Source organism: Sinocyclocheilus rhinocerous, unplaced genomic scaffold, assembly GCF_001515625.1.
Source record: "Sinocyclocheilus rhinocerous isolate Xijiao unplaced genomic scaffold, SAMN03320098_v1.1 scaffold1085, whole genome shotgun sequence".
Taxonomy (NCBI): domain Eukaryota; kingdom Metazoa; phylum Chordata; class Actinopteri; order Cypriniformes; family Cyprinidae; genus Sinocyclocheilus; species Sinocyclocheilus rhinocerous.
Genome location: NW_015659401.1, coordinates 1,135,220 through 1,153,857, shown reverse-complemented (window position 1 = coordinate 1,153,857; position 18,638 = coordinate 1,135,220). Strand labels below are relative to the sequence as shown.

At 36.8% G+C, this 18,638-nt stretch overlaps 1 protein-coding gene and 1 pseudogene across 3 annotated transcripts; one reads left to right on the top strand and one right to left on the bottom strand.

Annotated features, from left to right (window-relative positions):
* The first annotated feature begins 970 nt into the window (after positions 1-970).
* On the top strand, positions 971-9,990 carry LOC107723819 (synaptotagmin-like protein 4). 3 transcript variants are annotated; one of them, XM_016532524.1, is made up of 18 exons: positions 971-1,057; positions 2,644-2,781; positions 3,477-3,692; positions 3,851-3,960; positions 4,197-4,311; positions 4,868-5,002; positions 5,081-5,177; positions 5,290-5,386; positions 6,205-6,293; positions 6,375-6,473; positions 6,690-6,868; positions 7,051-7,141; positions 7,578-7,739; positions 7,839-7,947; positions 8,032-8,140; positions 8,222-8,433; positions 9,039-9,173; positions 9,417-9,990. In XM_016532524.1, exons 2-18 carry the CDS (start codon positions 2,666-2,668, stop codon positions 9,461-9,463), a joined length of 2,118 nt encoding a protein of 705 aa, XP_016388010.1. In that variant the 5' UTR covers positions 971-1,057; positions 2,644-2,665; the 3' UTR covers positions 9,464-9,990. The 3 variants fall into 3 exon arrangements, with proteins under 3 accessions (XP_016388010.1, XP_016388009.1, XP_016388011.1); XM_016532523.1 differs by having other exon boundaries at positions 6,193-6,293; positions 9,417-9,989; XM_016532525.1 differs by lacking the exon at positions 9,417-9,990 and having other exon boundaries at positions 6,193-6,293; positions 9,039-9,412.
* Positions 9,991-10,139: 149 nt separating this feature from the next.
* On the bottom strand, positions 10,140-16,518 carry LOC107723806 (sushi repeat-containing protein SRPX2-like; annotated as a pseudogene).
* Between the last annotated feature and the right edge of the window lie 2,120 nt (positions 16,519-18,638).

Below are 18,638 nucleotides of genomic sequence, written 5' to 3'. Positions count from 1 at the left end.
AAATTATTTTTCTTTTCTTTTTGCTAATCAAAAACCAAAACAGCTTTGCGTATATACAAAAAGTTTCTTTGTCATTACTACAGCGCTTTCTAGTACGTTTCAAAAGATGAATTCGCGTTATTTTAAATGAAACGTCTTTTATTTTGTTACTGAAAATTGTTTAAGCTGTTCTCCAAGCTTCACATCAATTAAAATCTTAAAACACTGATGACCAAAAAGCAGTGTGTGATTTTTGTCCATATGACCTCAATTCCATGGCGGAAACGGTGACGTCTGTCGTGGACGCGCACCTGTCGAGCTGCGGAGACAGTTCGGAGGAAAAAAAAACGGAGGAAAAGTTTCCGTTTGTTCCGGACGACGTTTATTTGGCAAAGCTGGAAGTCAGTGAGCTCGAGTTTAATGCATCCTTGCTAAATAAAAAATATTAATATCTTTAAAAAAATCTTACTGATCACAAACGTTTGGACGGTAGCCTAGTCGTGTATGTTCGTACCCTCTGGGCCACGGATAAATTATTTTTCTTTTCTTTTTGCTAATCAAAAACCAAAACAGCTTTGCGTATATACAAAAAGTTTCTTTGTCATTACTACAGCGCTTTCTAGTACGTTTCAAAAGATGAATTCGCATTATTTTAAATGAAACGTCTTTTATTTTGTTACTGAAAATTGTTTAAGCTGTTCTCCAAGCTTCACATCAATTAAAATCTTAAAACACTGATGACCAAAAAGCAGTGTGTGATTTTTGTCCATATGACCTCAATTCCATGGCGGAAACGGTGACGTCTGTCGTGCGCACCTGTTTACTACAGCGCTTTCTAGTACGTTTCAAAAGATGAATTCGCATTATTTTAAATGAAACGTCTTTTATTTTGTTACTGAAAATTGTTTAAGCTGTTCTCCAAGCTTCACATCAATTCAAATCTTAAAACACTGATGACCAAAAAGCAGTGTGTGATTTTTGGTCATCCGGACGACGTTTATTTGGCAAAGCTGGAAGTCAGTGAGCTCGCAGGGAGAAGGGAACGAGAGAAAGAGTGTGGGAAGATCCTGCGCTATTGGTAAGTAAACATTTAAAGCACATATGAAGAGAATTTGTTAGAGATATTAGGCATCTATTGTACAAACTGTACTAACACTGTTTATATTCTACGTTTGAATAACGTTAACGCTTCCCTGTGAGACACAACGAGTCGAGTTTCTCAGTTGTCGTCATTATGCGTCGATGTAGTCACTTTTCTTTTAAGATCTTGAAGTGTGCTAACATTTGTATTTTATTTTCCTATACGCTTAGTTTGTATTTTATTTTCCTATATGCTTAGTTTGCGTTTTATTTTCCTATACGTTAACGTTAACTGTTACTTTTCTGGTTAACATTGGACTTTTTATATGTAACGTTAATGTTGGATAATTTAGTTAAGTGAATTGAAGGTTGTTGTTAGTTGTCCATGTGTTCGAGCAGGACAGATCCTTCAGATCTATATCATTGTAGCTGGAAGAAAGTGCATTCATTGTAGTTCTCATTTTAATCCTTTCTATTTTCCTCAAGCATTCAAAGAACGAGGAACACGTTTATCACAGAAGGTCCATTTGTTTTGGCTATAGACCAAACCAGTCTTAATTGAAGGTTATTGATTTCTTTTTTCTTTTCTCACAATTTTGCCACCAGTTGAGCTCAAAGGGCTTTTACAAGGCTCTCGAGTGCTACCAAGTAATAATCATAGTCATAAATGCCTCATAAAAAAAAAAAAAAACATTTGCTGAACTCCTCCACCCATGGTTGTGTGTCCATGAAGGGCTGTAACACTTGTGATACGCTGACTGCATGTTGTTTTCCTCTTTTCCTGATGACATTCCAGTGCTCTGCCCCTTTTCCCAGGCTCTGCTGGCCTTTAGTTATTTATTCTCAAACAACATCATTTTTATTGATATGCTGTCCATAATTTTACAAGCGACAAATCAAAACAAGGTTCTCATGCTCTCTGCTCAAAACATTATTTTCGTCCTTTCAGTAAGAACACGATGAGAAACTGTCTCATTTATAAGCAGGCGTACCTATGTTTTTGCAAAATACATACATTTGTTTGGCTTGATTTATTAAATTATTTATTACTGCTAATATGCTTATACTTGATTTATGTGGTAGATCCTGGGATGTGAATATATTTACTTCCCTGCTGCGATATTGGCATTGCGAGCCATTAGTAACCAACTAATTTGCATGTGGAGCTGCATGTCACAGGGTGTCCTTGTGCTTGTTTAACTACTCAGCTCCTGCAGGGAGGTGATGAGGAGCCTCTGACATACTGACACTGACAGACACTGTATGGATGAACTGTGAAAGGTCACTCCCTTTATTTGTCAGTTCAGCCCTGTCTCCAGGTCTCTACCATTTTTACAAACAGCAAGACTTGCTTTATTTGTGTAACACTCTCATTATATATGTTAGTGTCATCTCTGAAAAGCAAATGACCTCTTCTTTGTTGGGTGAGCTTCTATTATTATCGGTGAGCAACATTTGTATGTTACTCGGTAAGCGGTTGTATGTGGTTCTACGGGTTTCTGTAATTTGCATTTGTGTTGACATTTATTATATTTTGTTGACTTAATGCATCCAGAGCCATTTGTTTGTTTTTTTATTCCTTAGAAGCAGGGCTTGACTCTTGAGGATGGTGCAGAACATGGAGATCAACGTATCCGTCCTGACTGAGTCTGAGCAAGAATTCATACTAGAAGTCCTTCGACGAGATGAGGAGCTGAGGCGCTTGGAGGAGCTGCGCGTGAAGTGAGTGTCACTGTTTATAAATTAATCAAATAAAATGTTAATAAAAAAAAATCCATTAATTAAATTTAGCTTTATTTATGCAAACTTTACAACTGTTACCTGTTGTGGCATCGTTTTTTTTAAAGTGTTCATTACACATCACATTACACTTTTTTTTTAAAAAATACACTACCGTTCATAAGTTTGGGGTCAGTAAGAACCCTGAAAACATGACCCTATACTTTTTAAATTTTATGTTTGTTTAATGTCTATTTCTATAAAATGAAATCACACCAATCAGGGCTTAAGGCCTGTTCACACCAAGAACTATAATTATGAAGAAAGCTACATTATAAGGATCACTATATTAGCATCCACACCAACAGACGATAATGTTCTGTTTATTGTAAGTATGATCTGCAGTTTTGTCATCTGCCGCTTTAAATGCTTGAGCTCTTTAAAGTCTGATGGATTCTGATTGGCCATCAGTGTTTTTTTTTTTTTTTTGTGATTCTTCTGTGTCATTATCGTTATAGCCTTGGTGTGGACTTCCCTATTCTCACAAAATTAGAATGATTATTAAAACTTTAAAGTTATCATTATAGTTATCATCCTTTGTGTGAACAGGCCTTTAGACTCTTTTTCGAACTTGGAAAGGATGTTTATCAGGCAAAAAATTCTGGGGAAAAAATAAATGCTAATTTTTGTACTCCTAGGAAGCTGAAAGCTGAGTTGCTGGAAATCAAAAGAAAGGGTGCGAAACGTGGCGGTGGGAAATACAGTGAGCGCAGCTGTGGCCGCTGCCAAGAGCCTATGGGCCTTCTGACCCGCAGCGGTAGCCAGTGCAGAGTATGCAAACATCAGGTTTGCAGAAAATGTCAATCTATTCGACCCAACGGATCTTGGATGTGCACCGTGTGTGCCAAAGAGATGTGAGTGTGTACCCCATGCCTCCCAGCACCCCTCTCTTTGGCCTCAGTCCGTTTAGAAACCCTATTATTAAGAGGCACATTAGACTGGAAAATGAGGCCCTTGCTTAATGGAAAAGGTTAATGTTCAACAGAAACTTCAGTTTTTTTCTTTCTTTCAGAGATCTGAAGATGTGCACCGGAGACTGGTTCAATGACGAGAGGGTTAACCGCTATTCTACAGCTCCTGGACACGACTTAGTCCGAGTTTCCCTCAGGAAAAGGCCTCTGAGTGAGTGCAGGAAGCAGATGCCAGACAGTCTGATAGAGCAGTGTGAACTTGAACTTTCTGTTTTTATAAAGGGTGGAAAGTAGATTTTTTTTGTGTGTGTGTGCTTTCACCAAGAGGAGAGGACATAGGAATAATTATCCTGTTTACTTTAGAGTTAAATGGCTGGCAGTGTTTTAAGATTAATCATTATACACCACTTACTTCCCCTTTTTAAAAATTATATCTCTCTGTTCTAGGTAAAAAGCATGAGACAACTGGGGAAATGCTATTAAACAGAGCTGAGTTGAATTCCAGTCAAACTGTTCCTGTGCCCAAGCCAAAACTGAAGGACATTGCACTAGCAAATAAGAGGTGTGTCTTAATCATCATTTATTATATAGTCTCATGTTTCTACTGAGCAAATAATGTAATGTTCTTTATCATTTAATTATTTACAATTTCATTTAAAATATTAACTTTTTTTCAACCATCTCTTTAATAATTCTGTTATATCATTTTGTTCTATTAAAGATCACTCAGACCAGTTCTTTGTTAAAGAGATAGTTCACCCAAAAATAACATTTCTATCAAAATGTATTAATCCTTGTATCATCCATTGTAACCTGTATGCTGTTATTTTTTTCTGCAAACCACACACACACAATATGAGACCCAAAAGCAAATGCATTTGATAATAATGTCTAACCTGTTTGTTTGATATCTTATCATTGTTGTGTTCCACAGGAAAAAAAAAAAGCATGTAGGTTTGTAATGATGTTAGGATGAGTAAATAAAAGTACATTTATATTTTTGAGTGTACTATTTCTCCAGCCATGCAGTGCCAGTATAGTTGAGGTGTTTTAATGTTATTTATTAGGATGACGTCTTTGTCCAGCACTCTATACTTCATCCCGTCTCATTTTTTCAGCTCACCTCTTGAGACTTATGAGGGACTTGATGTGCGAGAGCAACAGCGTAGTGACACAGAATCAATAGAAAAAGCCAGTCTGGGCAGCAGCCTTGCTGAGACCGAATCATCCCACAGTACCTCCCTAATGCAAAGGTAAAATCTGTGTATGAGACACAGAAATCCATGTCTAATGATGTAGTAGTGTGATGCAAGCCTCTGATTTGCACCTAGAAAAGAGGAACCGACAGCCAAGACTAGTCCAGCAGGCTCTGCAGTGTCCATCTTGATGGTCCCCGCTAACAGTGAAAGCCCATCTACCAATGAGACAGTAAGTGTTTATTCATAGTTCACCCTGTTTAGCCATATCATTTTTCTGTCCTTGTTCTGTTCATGTGTCACCTATTGTCTTGCTTTTTCCACCATCATCCCTCCAAATTAAGGCCTCATTAATTCATCACATGAATGCGTGCTCTGACTCATTGCGTGATGTGGATGGGCTTTTCAAGAAAAGTGTTAGAAGAGTGCACAAACTATCAGGTGACATTATATTATGAGTATACACTATTCAAAAGTATGGGATCAGCAAGTTCAAATGTGACAGTTCAGTCATTTATAATGTATCAAAAGATTTCTATTTCAAACAAATGCTGCTCTTTCTATTTATCAAATAAGAAATGTATCACGGTTTTGAATTGTAATATTTCACAAAATTACAGTTTTTACTATATTTTTGATCTTTTTGATTTATTTTTTAGTTGGATTAAGTTGTATGTTAACATACTCTTATCCAGCTCTAACTTTTTTAATTTTTTTTATTATGCTTCCATTTACAACAAACAAACAAGGTACATAAACACATCACATAATCTAACAACACGTGAACAGCCTTAGGTTGAGCATAACCAGTGACAAACGATCACAATAAACCAATAATAAAGAAGAAAAGAAAAGAAAAGAAATAAATAGAACAAATAAAACAAACCAAAAGGGGCTTTTTACATTAGTTTATACATGCCCCAAAAACTAAATCAATTTGAGAGCTTTCTTGTTCTTAACCAATTCTAAAGATTTGCACAAAATTTTAACCTCATTCATCCACTGGTTAAAGTTGGGTTTAGATTTAAACCATCTACATTTATGAATGAAAAACTTTCCAAGACAAAGCAAGAAATTATATTTTTGATCAAAGTAATGCAGCCTTGGTCAATATAACATAATTTTTTTTCAGAAACAATACATAATCTTACCGACCCCAAGCTTTTGAACGGTAGTGTACATACATTTATTATTATTATTAGTATTTTACTCTGGGTTTTAAAGATGCAAACACTGTTTTGTCATAAATATTAAACCAGCCTCCACACTTGATTTGCGTAAAGATGGAACAGAAAATGTTGCACCCTCTATGGGAGATAGAAGCCAGTCAGTTCCTGGCCTTAATGCTGTGAGTTAATTTCAAACAAATTCAGACTATTTTAAACAAGTTTGCACTGTATTATTCTGAATGTCTGACTTGTTTCATAAGGATGATGATGAGGAGGAGGAGGAAGATATTGATAACTTGGTGAATATACACAGGCAGAAATTCGGTGATAGCTCGGGAAGTCTGGGAGGGTACTCAAGGGTAACCCACCTTAATATTATTAATTAGAATAAAATTAAATATTATTAAAATGAAGTAATATTGAAATGGTTGAATTGTAAATAACTTGTTACTAATAATACAACAGTATTTAAATTTTTTTTTTTTTGTTTAAATTTATTTTATTCACAAACTAAATAAAATTAAATATTAGACACTTGAATATGCTGGGCAGCTGTTTTTTTTTTCTTCCCACAGGCCACTCTTGGTAGTACAATGAGTGTGTACAGTGAAGCAGGAGACTACGATCGTGTGAAAGTGAGTGGAGATATTTTCTTCTCTCTCAGCTATGATGAGCCGAGCCAGAGCCTGTCTATTGTGGTCCGTGAGTGTAAAGGACTGGCTTATGCTGATGCAGCAAAAAAGAAGTGCAACCCGTAAGTGGGCCTCCACACAGCATATGCTAAGTGATTTCCATGTGGTTTCTTGAGAGGGTCTCAGTTCTTTACTGTCTTCCAAGAATAATAATTTTTCACCAGTGAACCATACCACTGGGTTTCCCCGGTACAGAGAGAAAATCACTGCTAAACTCTCCCGATTGGTTGATTCCTTTCCACAGATATGTCAAGGCTTACCTCCTCCCAGACAAGAGCAAGAAGAAAACCTCAATCAAACATAACATTAACCCCAGTTTTAAGGAAACACTGAAGGTATAGTTTCAATTCCTTTAAGATCGTATTTAAAAATAGTAGCATTTTCAATAAATTGATTCTCAGCTAAATCAAACTCCCCAAAATAACTAATTTTTCATGGTTTGGAACAAATACTATCAGACACTGATACCATTGAGCAATAATAGCAACACTGTTATATAGTGCTGTGCTTTTATGTCGGGTAATTAAAACCCTGCACACTAACTTCAGGTTTCGAATGGGCTTGGTATTGACAGAGAAGATAAGTACAGTGCTATCACCGAGTCACAGTCAGATAAATATTAGTTCATATGCTTGCCCCATTTTAATCTAGAGCAAACAGCATGCGTGGTTCATACAAACAGACTAAACAACTGGCCAAAGCTCCTACATGGTAACCTCTTACTTGAATATATTTCATATTGACAACCTGTCTTGTGCTTGTTTGTTTTAGTATTCCATCAGCCGCACCCAGCTGATGACTCGAACACTACAACTCTCAGTTTGGCACTATGACCGTTTTGGCCACAATGCCTTTCTGGGAGAGGTGGAGGTACCAATGGATAGCCATGACATTGACTCTGCACATCAAGAGTGCATGGCTCTTAGAGGAAAGGTATATACTTGTTTTGATGCCACATAAATATGCCACTGTACTCAAGTTGTTGTTTTGTTTAGTAGTACCGTTACATATTTTTTCCGTTTGTCTTCATAGGCAGCTGCCCAGCCAGCATCTCCATTCGATCAGTACAAAGGCGAGCTGGTGATTTCACTGAAGTGTGTCACAGCATACAAGACACATGCAGAGGACTCTAATGGAAAAGGTGAGGGAAAACACAGTTAACATATCTATAAAAGGTCTTTAACTAGTGTTACATAGTAAATTATGCCTCTATTTGCTACTGAAGGGAAAAAGACCATACCCGCGGATGGTACTGAGCTGCACGTGTTGATCAAAGAGGCCAAAAACTTGACAGCCATGAAAACTGGAGGCACATGCGATTCCTTTGTGAAAGGGTTTGCAAGCATCTGTTTCATTACATCTGTTTTGTTTTAAACGGCCCTTGTTTGTTTATTTCTATTAACTCTATTCTTCAGGTATCTGCTGCCATCAAAGAGCAAGTCTTCCTCAAAGAAGAAGACTCCGGTAGTGAAGAAGACAAAGAACCCAAACTACAACCACACATTTGTGTACAACGACCTGAGTCTGGAGCAGCTGAAGGATGTATGTCTGGAGCTCACTGTCTGGGACAGAGAGTCCCTGTCCAGCAACGACTTCCTGGGAGGAGTTCGCCTCAGCTTGGGAGGAAGTAAGAGCATCTGCTGCTACATATTCCTTTGAGTTGAAATCAATTCAGAAGCCTTTATCATTGATTTAATTACTGGATTCACTGACTGCAGACACCGAATTCAGAAGTATCACTGTAACACCATTCAGGTATATTTTTTTCATTCAAGCTTTATTGATATGATTAATTTGAATGCAACTGGAGCTGATAAGATCTTTTTAATGTCTCCTATGTTCTCCAAGGCTGTAGTTATTTGATAAAAAATACAGTAAAAACAGTAATATTGAGAAATGATTATACAATTTAAAAGAAAAGTTTTTTTAGTTTGATATTTTAAAATGCAATTTATTTCTCTGATGACAAAGCTGAATTATTCAAAGCCATCCAGTATTCAGTGATCCTTCAGAAATCATTTACATTTATAATTTGATGCTCAAGAAACATTTCTTATTATCAATGTTGAAAACAATTGTGCTGCTCAATATTTTTTTTGTGGAAACCATGATACATTTTTTCAGCATTCTTTGATTATATAATAGAAATATATATATATATATATATATAGAGAGAGAGAGAGAGAGAGAGAGAGAGAATATTCAAGTCATTTTAAACTGATGTTTGCACAGTGACTATCAAGGAGGGAAAGGAAAAGTGGATGGCAGACTCCACCAGGGAGGAGATCCTGCTGTGGAAGAAGATGATGCAGTACCCCGACTCTTGGGCAGAGGGCACTCTTCCATTGCGCTCGTCCATGGGAAACGGCAAGTAAAGATGCTGCACAATACCCCCCTCAAGCCACAGGGGGTTACACATTCCACATTTGTGTGTTGCTGTTACAGCTGTGCAATATGAGAACATTACTGCATCACAGTAATATTTTAAAGTCTTTTTAGGTTAATGCATCTTTTATATTTTTTTAAACATTTAAGGCAGTTCACTAATAATGATGTGGAAATGTGCAGTGTGTATATGTTAATGATATTTATTTCCTTTAAATGTTGCAGCTGAACGGATGTTTTCAAATACAACATCATTTGAATCCTGTTCTTAAAAATGAATGTTTGGAGACCGTAAATGTTTTAGTTTGAATAACACTTTGGTTTTAAATGTGCACTTAATGTACGGCCCAAAATGTGCATGTTTAAACGCAATGTATTTTAATGTCATAATGCTGATTTACTCCATTGTGAGCACCTTCTTTTTAGGAGCTACACAGAAATACCAGCATTTAATAAATATTACATATTTTTAAGAATCCACATTGTGTGCTGTGCACTCAATTATAGATGGTTAAAATTATTTTTCTTAGGAATATGTTTCTTGTGCAACCCCACCTGGCAGTTTTCCACTTGCAGATTAAAACCCGTTCCAGACTAAATCACATTTCCAGCTGTGATTCTCCGTGAATAATATCTGCAGTATGTCGTTTTAAATGATTGTTTGTCTAGGAAACAGGCTCTTGAGGTGCCTGTCGCTATAAAGAAAACTCCCACCCACAACATCAGATCTGGAGTTGATCAGACCGAGGTCAGTCACAGAAGTCCCTGTTCATCGCCAGTCTCTCTAGCTCCTCTGTGAGGAGATACTCCTCTACATATGAGTAGAGCTCATCAGAGGTGGTGGGGTTAACAAAGCGCTCCCGATCCACACCATACTCATCCAGCAGCACCATGGTGAAATATGCCGTAGATATATACAATATATATATATATATATATATAGAGAGAGAGAGAGAGAGAGAGAGAGAGAATATTCAAGTCATTTTAAACTGATGTTTGCACAGTGACTATCAAGGAGGGAAAGGAAAAGTGGATGGCAGACTCCACCAGGGAGGAGATCCTGCTGTGGAAGAAGATGATGCAGTACCCCGACTCTTGGGCAGAGGGCACTCTTCCATTGCGCTCGTCCATGGGAAACGGCAAGTAAAGATGCTGCACAATACCCCCCTCAAGCCACAGGGGGTTACACATTCCACATTTGTGTGTTGCTGTTACAGCTGTGCAATATGAGAACATTACTGCATCACAGTAATATTTTAAAGTCTTTTTAGGTTAATGCATCTTTTATATTTTTTTAAACATTTAAGGCAGTTCACTAATAATGATGTGGAAATGTGCAGTGTGTATATGTTAATGATATTTATTTCCTTTAAATGTTGCAGCTGAACGGATGTTTTCAAATACAACATCATTTGAATCGTGTTCTTAAAAATGAATGTTTGGAGACCGTAAATGTTTTAGTTTGAATAACACTTTGGTTTTAAATGTGCACTTAATGTACGGCCCAAAATGTGCATGTTTAAACGCAATGTATTTTAATGTCATAATGCTGATTTACTCCATTGTGAGCACCTTCTTTTTAGGAGCTACACAGAAATACCAGCATTTAATAAATATTACATATTTTTAAGAATCCACATTGTGTGCTGTGCACTCAATTATAGATGGTTAAAATTATTTTTCTTAGGAATATGTTTCTTGTGCAACCCCACCTGGCAGTTTTCCACTTGCAGATTAAAACCCGTTCCAGACTAAATCACATTTCCAGCTGTGATTCTCCGTGAATAATATCTGCAGTATGTCGTTTTAAATGATTGTTTGTCTAGGAAACAGGCTCTTGAGGTGCCTGTCGCTATAAAGAAAACTCCCACCCACAACATCAGATCTGGAGTTGATCAGACCGAGGTCAGTCACAGAAGTCCCTGTTCATCGCCAGTCTCTCTAGCTCCTCTGTGAGGAGATACTCCTCTACATATGAGTAGAGCTCATCAGAGGTGGTGGGGTTAACAAAGCGCTCCCGATCCACACCATACTCGTCCAGCAGCACCATGGTGAAGTACGCTGTAGATATATGCAGTGCCTGTCTGTTACATACAAACAAAAAACACATGCAAACAATAATTTACCACTTTTAGATTGGAAACACACATGCATAGTGGAGAGAATCAACAAAACATTTTCCTTCAGTATAGAGTCCCTGTTGTTGCAAAACCTTATGAAAGTGTTTTGTCCAAGATATTTTAATGTGGCTTTTATCAAAATAAGGTCTGGTCTTGACTGGTCAATATGTCTCTCCTGGAACTTAAAGTCAGCATTAAATTTGGTTTTCATCCCATGATATTTGATTATACAATGAGAAAGCTTAGACTTGATTTTATCAATTGGGAACCTGCAGGACATTAAAAAAGTAAATATGGTTAATTTCATGTTGACTGAGTATTTGTTTGTAATATTGCCGTTGTCATCTGCCAGTATGACTTCCATGTAAGTCCTTAAATACAACAGTATTTATCATGTAAACACTACTGTAGATACTCAGTAAGTTACCTAAGTCCCTCTATGACTTCAGGCTCTAGTTGTTGTTCTTTGATAACAGTGTTGGCCCACTGCACGAGGTGGAGTTCCTAAAAGCTCGATCACCGTCGCAGATCCAGACCACACTCAGCTTTCTGTGTCAGAACATTCCCACAGTCATATAGGTATGCTTCGTAATGAGATTGTAACTCTCCTTTCTTAAGATTATTTTTGCTTTAATCAAGGAAGTATCTATATTACCTGTAGCATAATATTCTGAAGCCTGTACTTCTGGTTAGCGTTATCTGGAGTAGACACAACAAGAAGCCTTCTCTTTTCATAAAACTGGTCAAGCAGAGCACCAGCAGACCTGACATCTGTTTTTATGTCCATTACTAAAAGATAAAGCAAACATTTCACACAACAATTTGAGAAAAATATTTGAATGTATGTTTCAATTAAAAATACACATAACCTCAAGCACATACTCGCATACACACTGAGCTGCTTCATCGGACCAGTTGCGGTTGAGTTGACAAACGCGAGTTGCAAAACCTGTCCTTTCGAAGCCAGGATCACAATGGTATTCACATACAGCCCCATAATTATTGCCATCAGATGAGCACATCAGATAGCCATGCATAGGTGGCTTTAGCTTTGGACATCGCCTCACTGAGGGGAAAAAAACCTTTCAGTTTAAGACATATATACCACTGTATAGTACAACGAAAATGCAGCTGACTGGATCTAGAGAAGGGAGTTAAAACCTTAAGTCATATTTTAATAATATTAAATATGGTTAAAGGGATAGTTCACCCAAAAATGAAAATTCTGTAATCATTTACTCATGGCTTTATTTTTCTGTGGAATGCAAAAGAAGATATTTAGAAAAATGTCTCATGTAATGAAAGTCAGTGGGGTTCAATATTTGTGTTCTACACCAGTCATAAAAGTCTGAAACAACATAAAAGTGAGTAAATGATGACACCGTTTTCATTTTTGAGTAAACTATCCCTTTAACACTTTCAAGCAGAAGCAAATCAAAATATTATACTGGCTTTACCTTCAACATGCACTGTAAATTTGCATGTGGCTGTGTTGCGAGCCTGGTCAGAGACTTTATATCGAATTACATGTATTCCTTCAGGAAAGTCGGATCCAGACTCCGGTCCATTTCGCAAGACCCTGATAAAGGATGACAAAAATGCAGTTTACAAGTTGCCTCTTTGACACTGAGGAAGTTAGATGGCTTTCATAAAAATGTGATGCACATACTGTAGTGCTCTGTCAGCGGTATCTTTAGAAACAGGACGCTCCCATGAAACCATGGCAGTTACTTTTCCTGGTTCTGCTACCTTCACTCTGGACAAAGGACATTTCAGCTTGGGGGTGTCATGATCTGAAACAATGTAATTTGTATTCATTGTTACAACGTCTTCTCTCTGGCCTAAATAATGATATTATAGCATCTGCAATCTATCAATGAATGCCTACATTTCCAAATGTACCTGCACACGTCGGTTCTGTGCCACTCCATGTTCCCTCTTCTTGGCACATCCGGTAGCGATCTCCCTCAATCTGGTAGCCTTCATAGCAGTTGTTGTCACACCTGGAGTCTACCACAAAACCACGGGTGCAACTGTACATACTGTGGTCAATCAGAGGCAGAACATGGCAACGTATCTCTGAGATTCAGACATAATATAAACACATGGTTCAACTAAGGATAGATTGCCAAGTACTCTGCAGCAGCTGCCTAATACATGTTTCTGAATCAAAGAGCTAGTTTCTCTGACACAATTATTATGACACCTTTTAAGTATACTTACTTCGACAGACAGCGGATCCAGACCAGCGGCGGTTGGGCATGCACTGCACAGATGATCGGCCCAGCCGTTTATATCCTCGATCACAGGAGAGCAAACAGCGAGTTACCCGGTGGTGCCCGCCTCGAGGAGAAGAACAGGACACTTCCCCATTGGACAGCTTAAGTGCATGGCACCACTGCGGATCTGACGGCAAAAATGGAAAAATGTTTTTTTAAGTAACTGTAGCATCTCGCAATTAGTCATATTGTATAATTTGTGAGTGTATTTTTACGTTTGTAGTCCAACTGAGGGGTGTAATAAGTCTCGTCCTCATGCACAACTTCATTGGTGTCATGGTAAGAAGATGCTGAGCCTAAAATAGCAAACATAAAACCTGAAGCTTTGATCTAAAAAAAAGTCTTCTAAAATTAATTTTCCAAAAGACTGAGTCAAAATATTGGCCTGCACATCATAGCAACAAATCAGCTGCATCATTAGTATCCTGTGGCCTCAGCAGTAGAGAAAAAGATTAGTGGTCGACCGATACGGGTTTTTTGACAGCCGACGCCGATATCTTGGAAAGCAGGGTGGCCGATATAAAGCCGATATAATTGTATTTATTTTAATTTATATTTAAGAAATGTGAAATCATTTGAAAATGGATTAAAAATAATTGTGTAAAATAAATGTACTTATACTTTAGAAGACAAAGCACTTTTCACAAATAAATAAATATTAATAATAAAAATCTAATTAAAAAGGAAGTAAACACTAACACTGTAACCAACAGGGTACTCCGTATTCAGTTTTTGTGCATTGGGAATCTTTTTTATTTTTTTTTAAATAAAGCCAAGGTAACACTCATTTTACATACAGCACGGAAAAAAATTACATGAATATGACAGTGGGCAAATGCATAAAGTGCAGCATATTTTGAAATCAATAATTTAAAGTTTGTCGATCGTGCGTCTCCAGTCAAGTTACTAATAATATTAAAGCAATTGTTATAATACTTTTTTGTATACAATTTAATACCTTTGTTTAACAGTTCTATCTGATTATTAGATCGACTTCTATCCATATTACACAGAACTGAACGACTACGGCGAACAAGAGGAAGAATGTGAGCTGTGTGCGCTCAAGCGCTACCATTCTCAGCGCCGTCAAAATAAAAGTCCCGCCTCGAACACATCGGCCAAACAGAAAAACTTATCGGCCGATATTTTTAAAAAATCCAAATATCGGCCGATATATCGGTCGACCACTAAAAAATGATCCCCAACCACCCCTGTTTTTGTTTCCAAGCAGCACAACCACCATCATCATTCTTTCCTCTCACACACGTTTTTCCGGTTTCACATACACAAACCTCTTTAATACTCATTGGGGGAACTCTTCAGTTTATAACCATGAGCTTAACCTAAAAATAAAAGGATAATTTCAGGAAAAATATACTAAGAAGATTGTTTAAGGGAGCTTTAAAAACACAAAGTTCAATACTGTACAGTATGTATTAATGTCAGCCGAAATCTAGGACAGAATTGTTTTAACCAATGTCGAAATTGCATTTGCCAAAAGGTGCTGCTCCCTGCACACAGAAAACGGAAGATCCAGCCAAGTCAGGGTTTCCAAGTCCATGTTTACTGGATTAAGATCTTTGAAAATAATTTTATAGAGACTAGTATTTCTTACTATTTAAGTTGTAAAAAACAAACAAACAAAAAAATTAGACATGTCTGAGCAAAAGAAGATTGGAATCTAAGCTAATGATATGGAAAGAGGACAACGGCATGCAAAGATGTTGCCAGGCCTAGGCCTAAATATCCATCCAATTTACAAACCGTTTGTCCTATAGGGTGCTGGAGTCCCAGAGTCTTGAGTTTTTAGGCAAGGAATCATTATCGACAGATGGCCAGATTTTAAATACATTCATTTAAATATATAAATGTAGAATTCATACTCCTAGAGACTGACTGCAGCTGCCTACAGTCTAAACTAAAGAGTTGTAACATACCAAGACCGTGACTCAACATTTGTCAATACCCACACTGCTTTACACTACCTGGAAAACATTATGTAGCTGTCCTTAAGGGGAAACTTTCCAGTTTGTGTGAGGAAAATGTTGTTCTCATTTTCACAAATTATTTGATTCTCATTTTCGTAAACTATTTGGAACTGTGCAGAAAGCCAAACCTCATTGCTCTTTTAATTACATAAATATGCAAGCTCCTATGAACAGCCATTTGTTTTGAATAATCAATTCACTTGCATAGCATATACATGGCAAGATATTTCTTTCTTGCTTGCTTGTTTGGCTTCCACAGTGGGACAATCGACCCAGAGATGACAGAGGTAAAGTTCTTCATTTTGTAGTTCAAATTAGGGCTCTTGACACAGATGGTGAGCTCACACTCAGTCATTTACTGGGTCACTAGGTTATAATTACAACTGTTTAGACATTATGGAAATTATACATCAAATAGTGATCAAGGATGAAACAAAGTATCTTTAAGTCTATGTTTTGTAAAAACTGCTCATTTAGCCAAATGTACGTGACTTATTCCCCTGGAATCATTCAGACAAACTAGTGGGCAATTGAATGACAATGGGGCTTTGAGAATCAAGCTGGAGGGAAAAGGAGCACGACTAAAACAGAATTAACAAACAATATTTAAAAGTTGCTTAGTCTGTCAGTTTAGCCTGCATACTACTATTTATGAAGGTCTTTATATTCAATTCGTTCCTTAAAGCTAAAATAAAATCTCCATTTCTCCACTAAGATCTTATAGTCCGTAACTTCAGTGCAAAGGTAAACAAAATCACAGCTGAACGGTCAAGAAAGTTTCAATTCTGTACTCTACAAAAATAACACTGCGCTGTTCAATCCAGTGAAGATTACGGTTTCATAAAGAATGAGAATATAAAGATGTCTTACCCTCAGCGAAATCACCCAGAGTCTGATAAATGATGCACAACTCAACAAAAAGAATAATTAATTTGTTCATTGCATAGGACGTCAGGCGGAAATATTAATGTTAAAAAGCAGATTTTTACTTAAGATATATTCTGCTATTTCCGAAGTAATCGTTCGGATAACTAATTCCTGACAGAATTTAGTCCCAAGCAGTGAATCCCACGCAGTCTTCAAACGACTGGCGTCTTGTATCTCAGCACAAAATTTCTTCCACTATTGCACTATCGGACTTGAAAGTCTTCTAATAAGCACTTGGACGGATGGTGGCACTGCTGTTCCATGATCGTTTTTCTTGAAACTGATCAAACAAATAAGATCTAATGATTAGTATTCCATAATAGCAAAAGGAATTAGAAAATATCGAATAATTAAAGATAAAAAAATATATCTGCAGGATTGAAGATGTTTGAAACAATGATTCATTCATTACTAATAATCACACATTCACGCATTTGATAAATTTTGAATGAATATAAATCCCGCCTGTTCATGCGCGTTCCGCGTTTGCGAATCAGTCTGAATGAACAATATGGCATTAATGGAAAGACTCATTTTAAAAAGTAAACAACTCACATACTTAGATATTCACTTTGTTACATCAAAATAAGACTTAAAATGGACTGAAAACATGATCTGTGGGAATTTTAAGTGATAAATCAGCTTGTTGAATTGTGTCTGTGACCAATATTTACTGAGCTTTGATGACTGATGAACCGAATAATTCAAAAATAGTTAAAAGTTAAAACAAGAATAGCTGAACATAATGGTTCACAAATAAAATATTTTGTTTAAATTGTTACTGCCTTGAGTTATTATTTTGGAAATGTAAACATTTTTTTTTGGTAGTGTGAGTAATCTTTATTTAACCAAAAACGTGTGACTGGGACAGGAATTAACATTTGATTAAAAAAAGAACATTGCCTGTTTTGAGAACACACATACATACATACATACATATATTATAAATAATGTGAGTAGTGTGTTCACACTGAAAACTGCAATCAAAAGTGAATTTCGTGTACCTGCATGACGAACCTATTAAACAAAACAAAAAAACACACTGCACTCGACGTTCGCCACGTGCCCTGAAACGTAGCGGAAGTGGTGGGTTTAACTTTACCCGGCTCGAGTCGCGGACGGAATGGTAGATGATGGCGCTTCTTATACTACAGAAAACACCTACAAATGTGAGTTCAGTGCTCACGTCGTCATTCGTTGTGTGAAATGTGTCCCTGTTTGTAAAGTCTCATGTTATATATTTTTGTATGAAGTAGAATTCTTCTGTTAAGTGTTAGTAGTGTTCCATACGTACACTAGATGGTGTTTAGTGCGTGATTCACTGGTCGCCGCCTACTGGCGTAACTATGTAACCTATATATATATATTTAAAAAATCAGTCTGTCAATAAAATTCAAGGACTTGAAATAACTGTTGTACAAAGTATTAAAGACTTCCCTGCTATGCAGCAGATAATTACTTTGCCAGATCAGAAATTTTGAGTGGAAAATTTACCATGCGCAATTGCAAGCAGATGAATTTAGTTTGTTTTTAGGGTGAACACAATATTGTTATGTAAACACTTCTTGTTGCTGTTCCTCCCTGCAATTTCATTTCATAACATTGCATTTTCGTTGCAGGTATGCTTCATTGCTGTACTATGTGACAAATGTTCTAGGTAGCACAACGAAAATAAAAAAGTAAACTTTCTTTTGTTGGTAGTGCAATGAAATAATTAGCTGAACTTAAAGTTCTTATCTTAACCTTTGGTCTTTAGATTAACATTGCATTTTTGTTTATAATATGCACTTAAATGTCCTTAACATTGTATTTTTGTTTATAATATGATCTTAAATGTGTCCTGTACTGCTTGACTTAAGCATTGTTTATCTTTTATTTTGTAAATGAAGGCTGGAGCAGTTAATACATTTATAAAAAAGTGTACTGGCATTTTATATGGCAGTGTTTCCCAACCTTTTTTTAGTCGCGGCACCCTTTGGAAATTTTAACAAACTTGTGGCACCCTACAAAATAATTTTGTCACAATATTTGAATTTCTAACTTCGATATAATAGATGCTTTTTTGAACATTTTAGCAATTTAAAAATATTAAAAAAGGATTTTTTACACGGCACCCCTGCTCTCGACAGACGG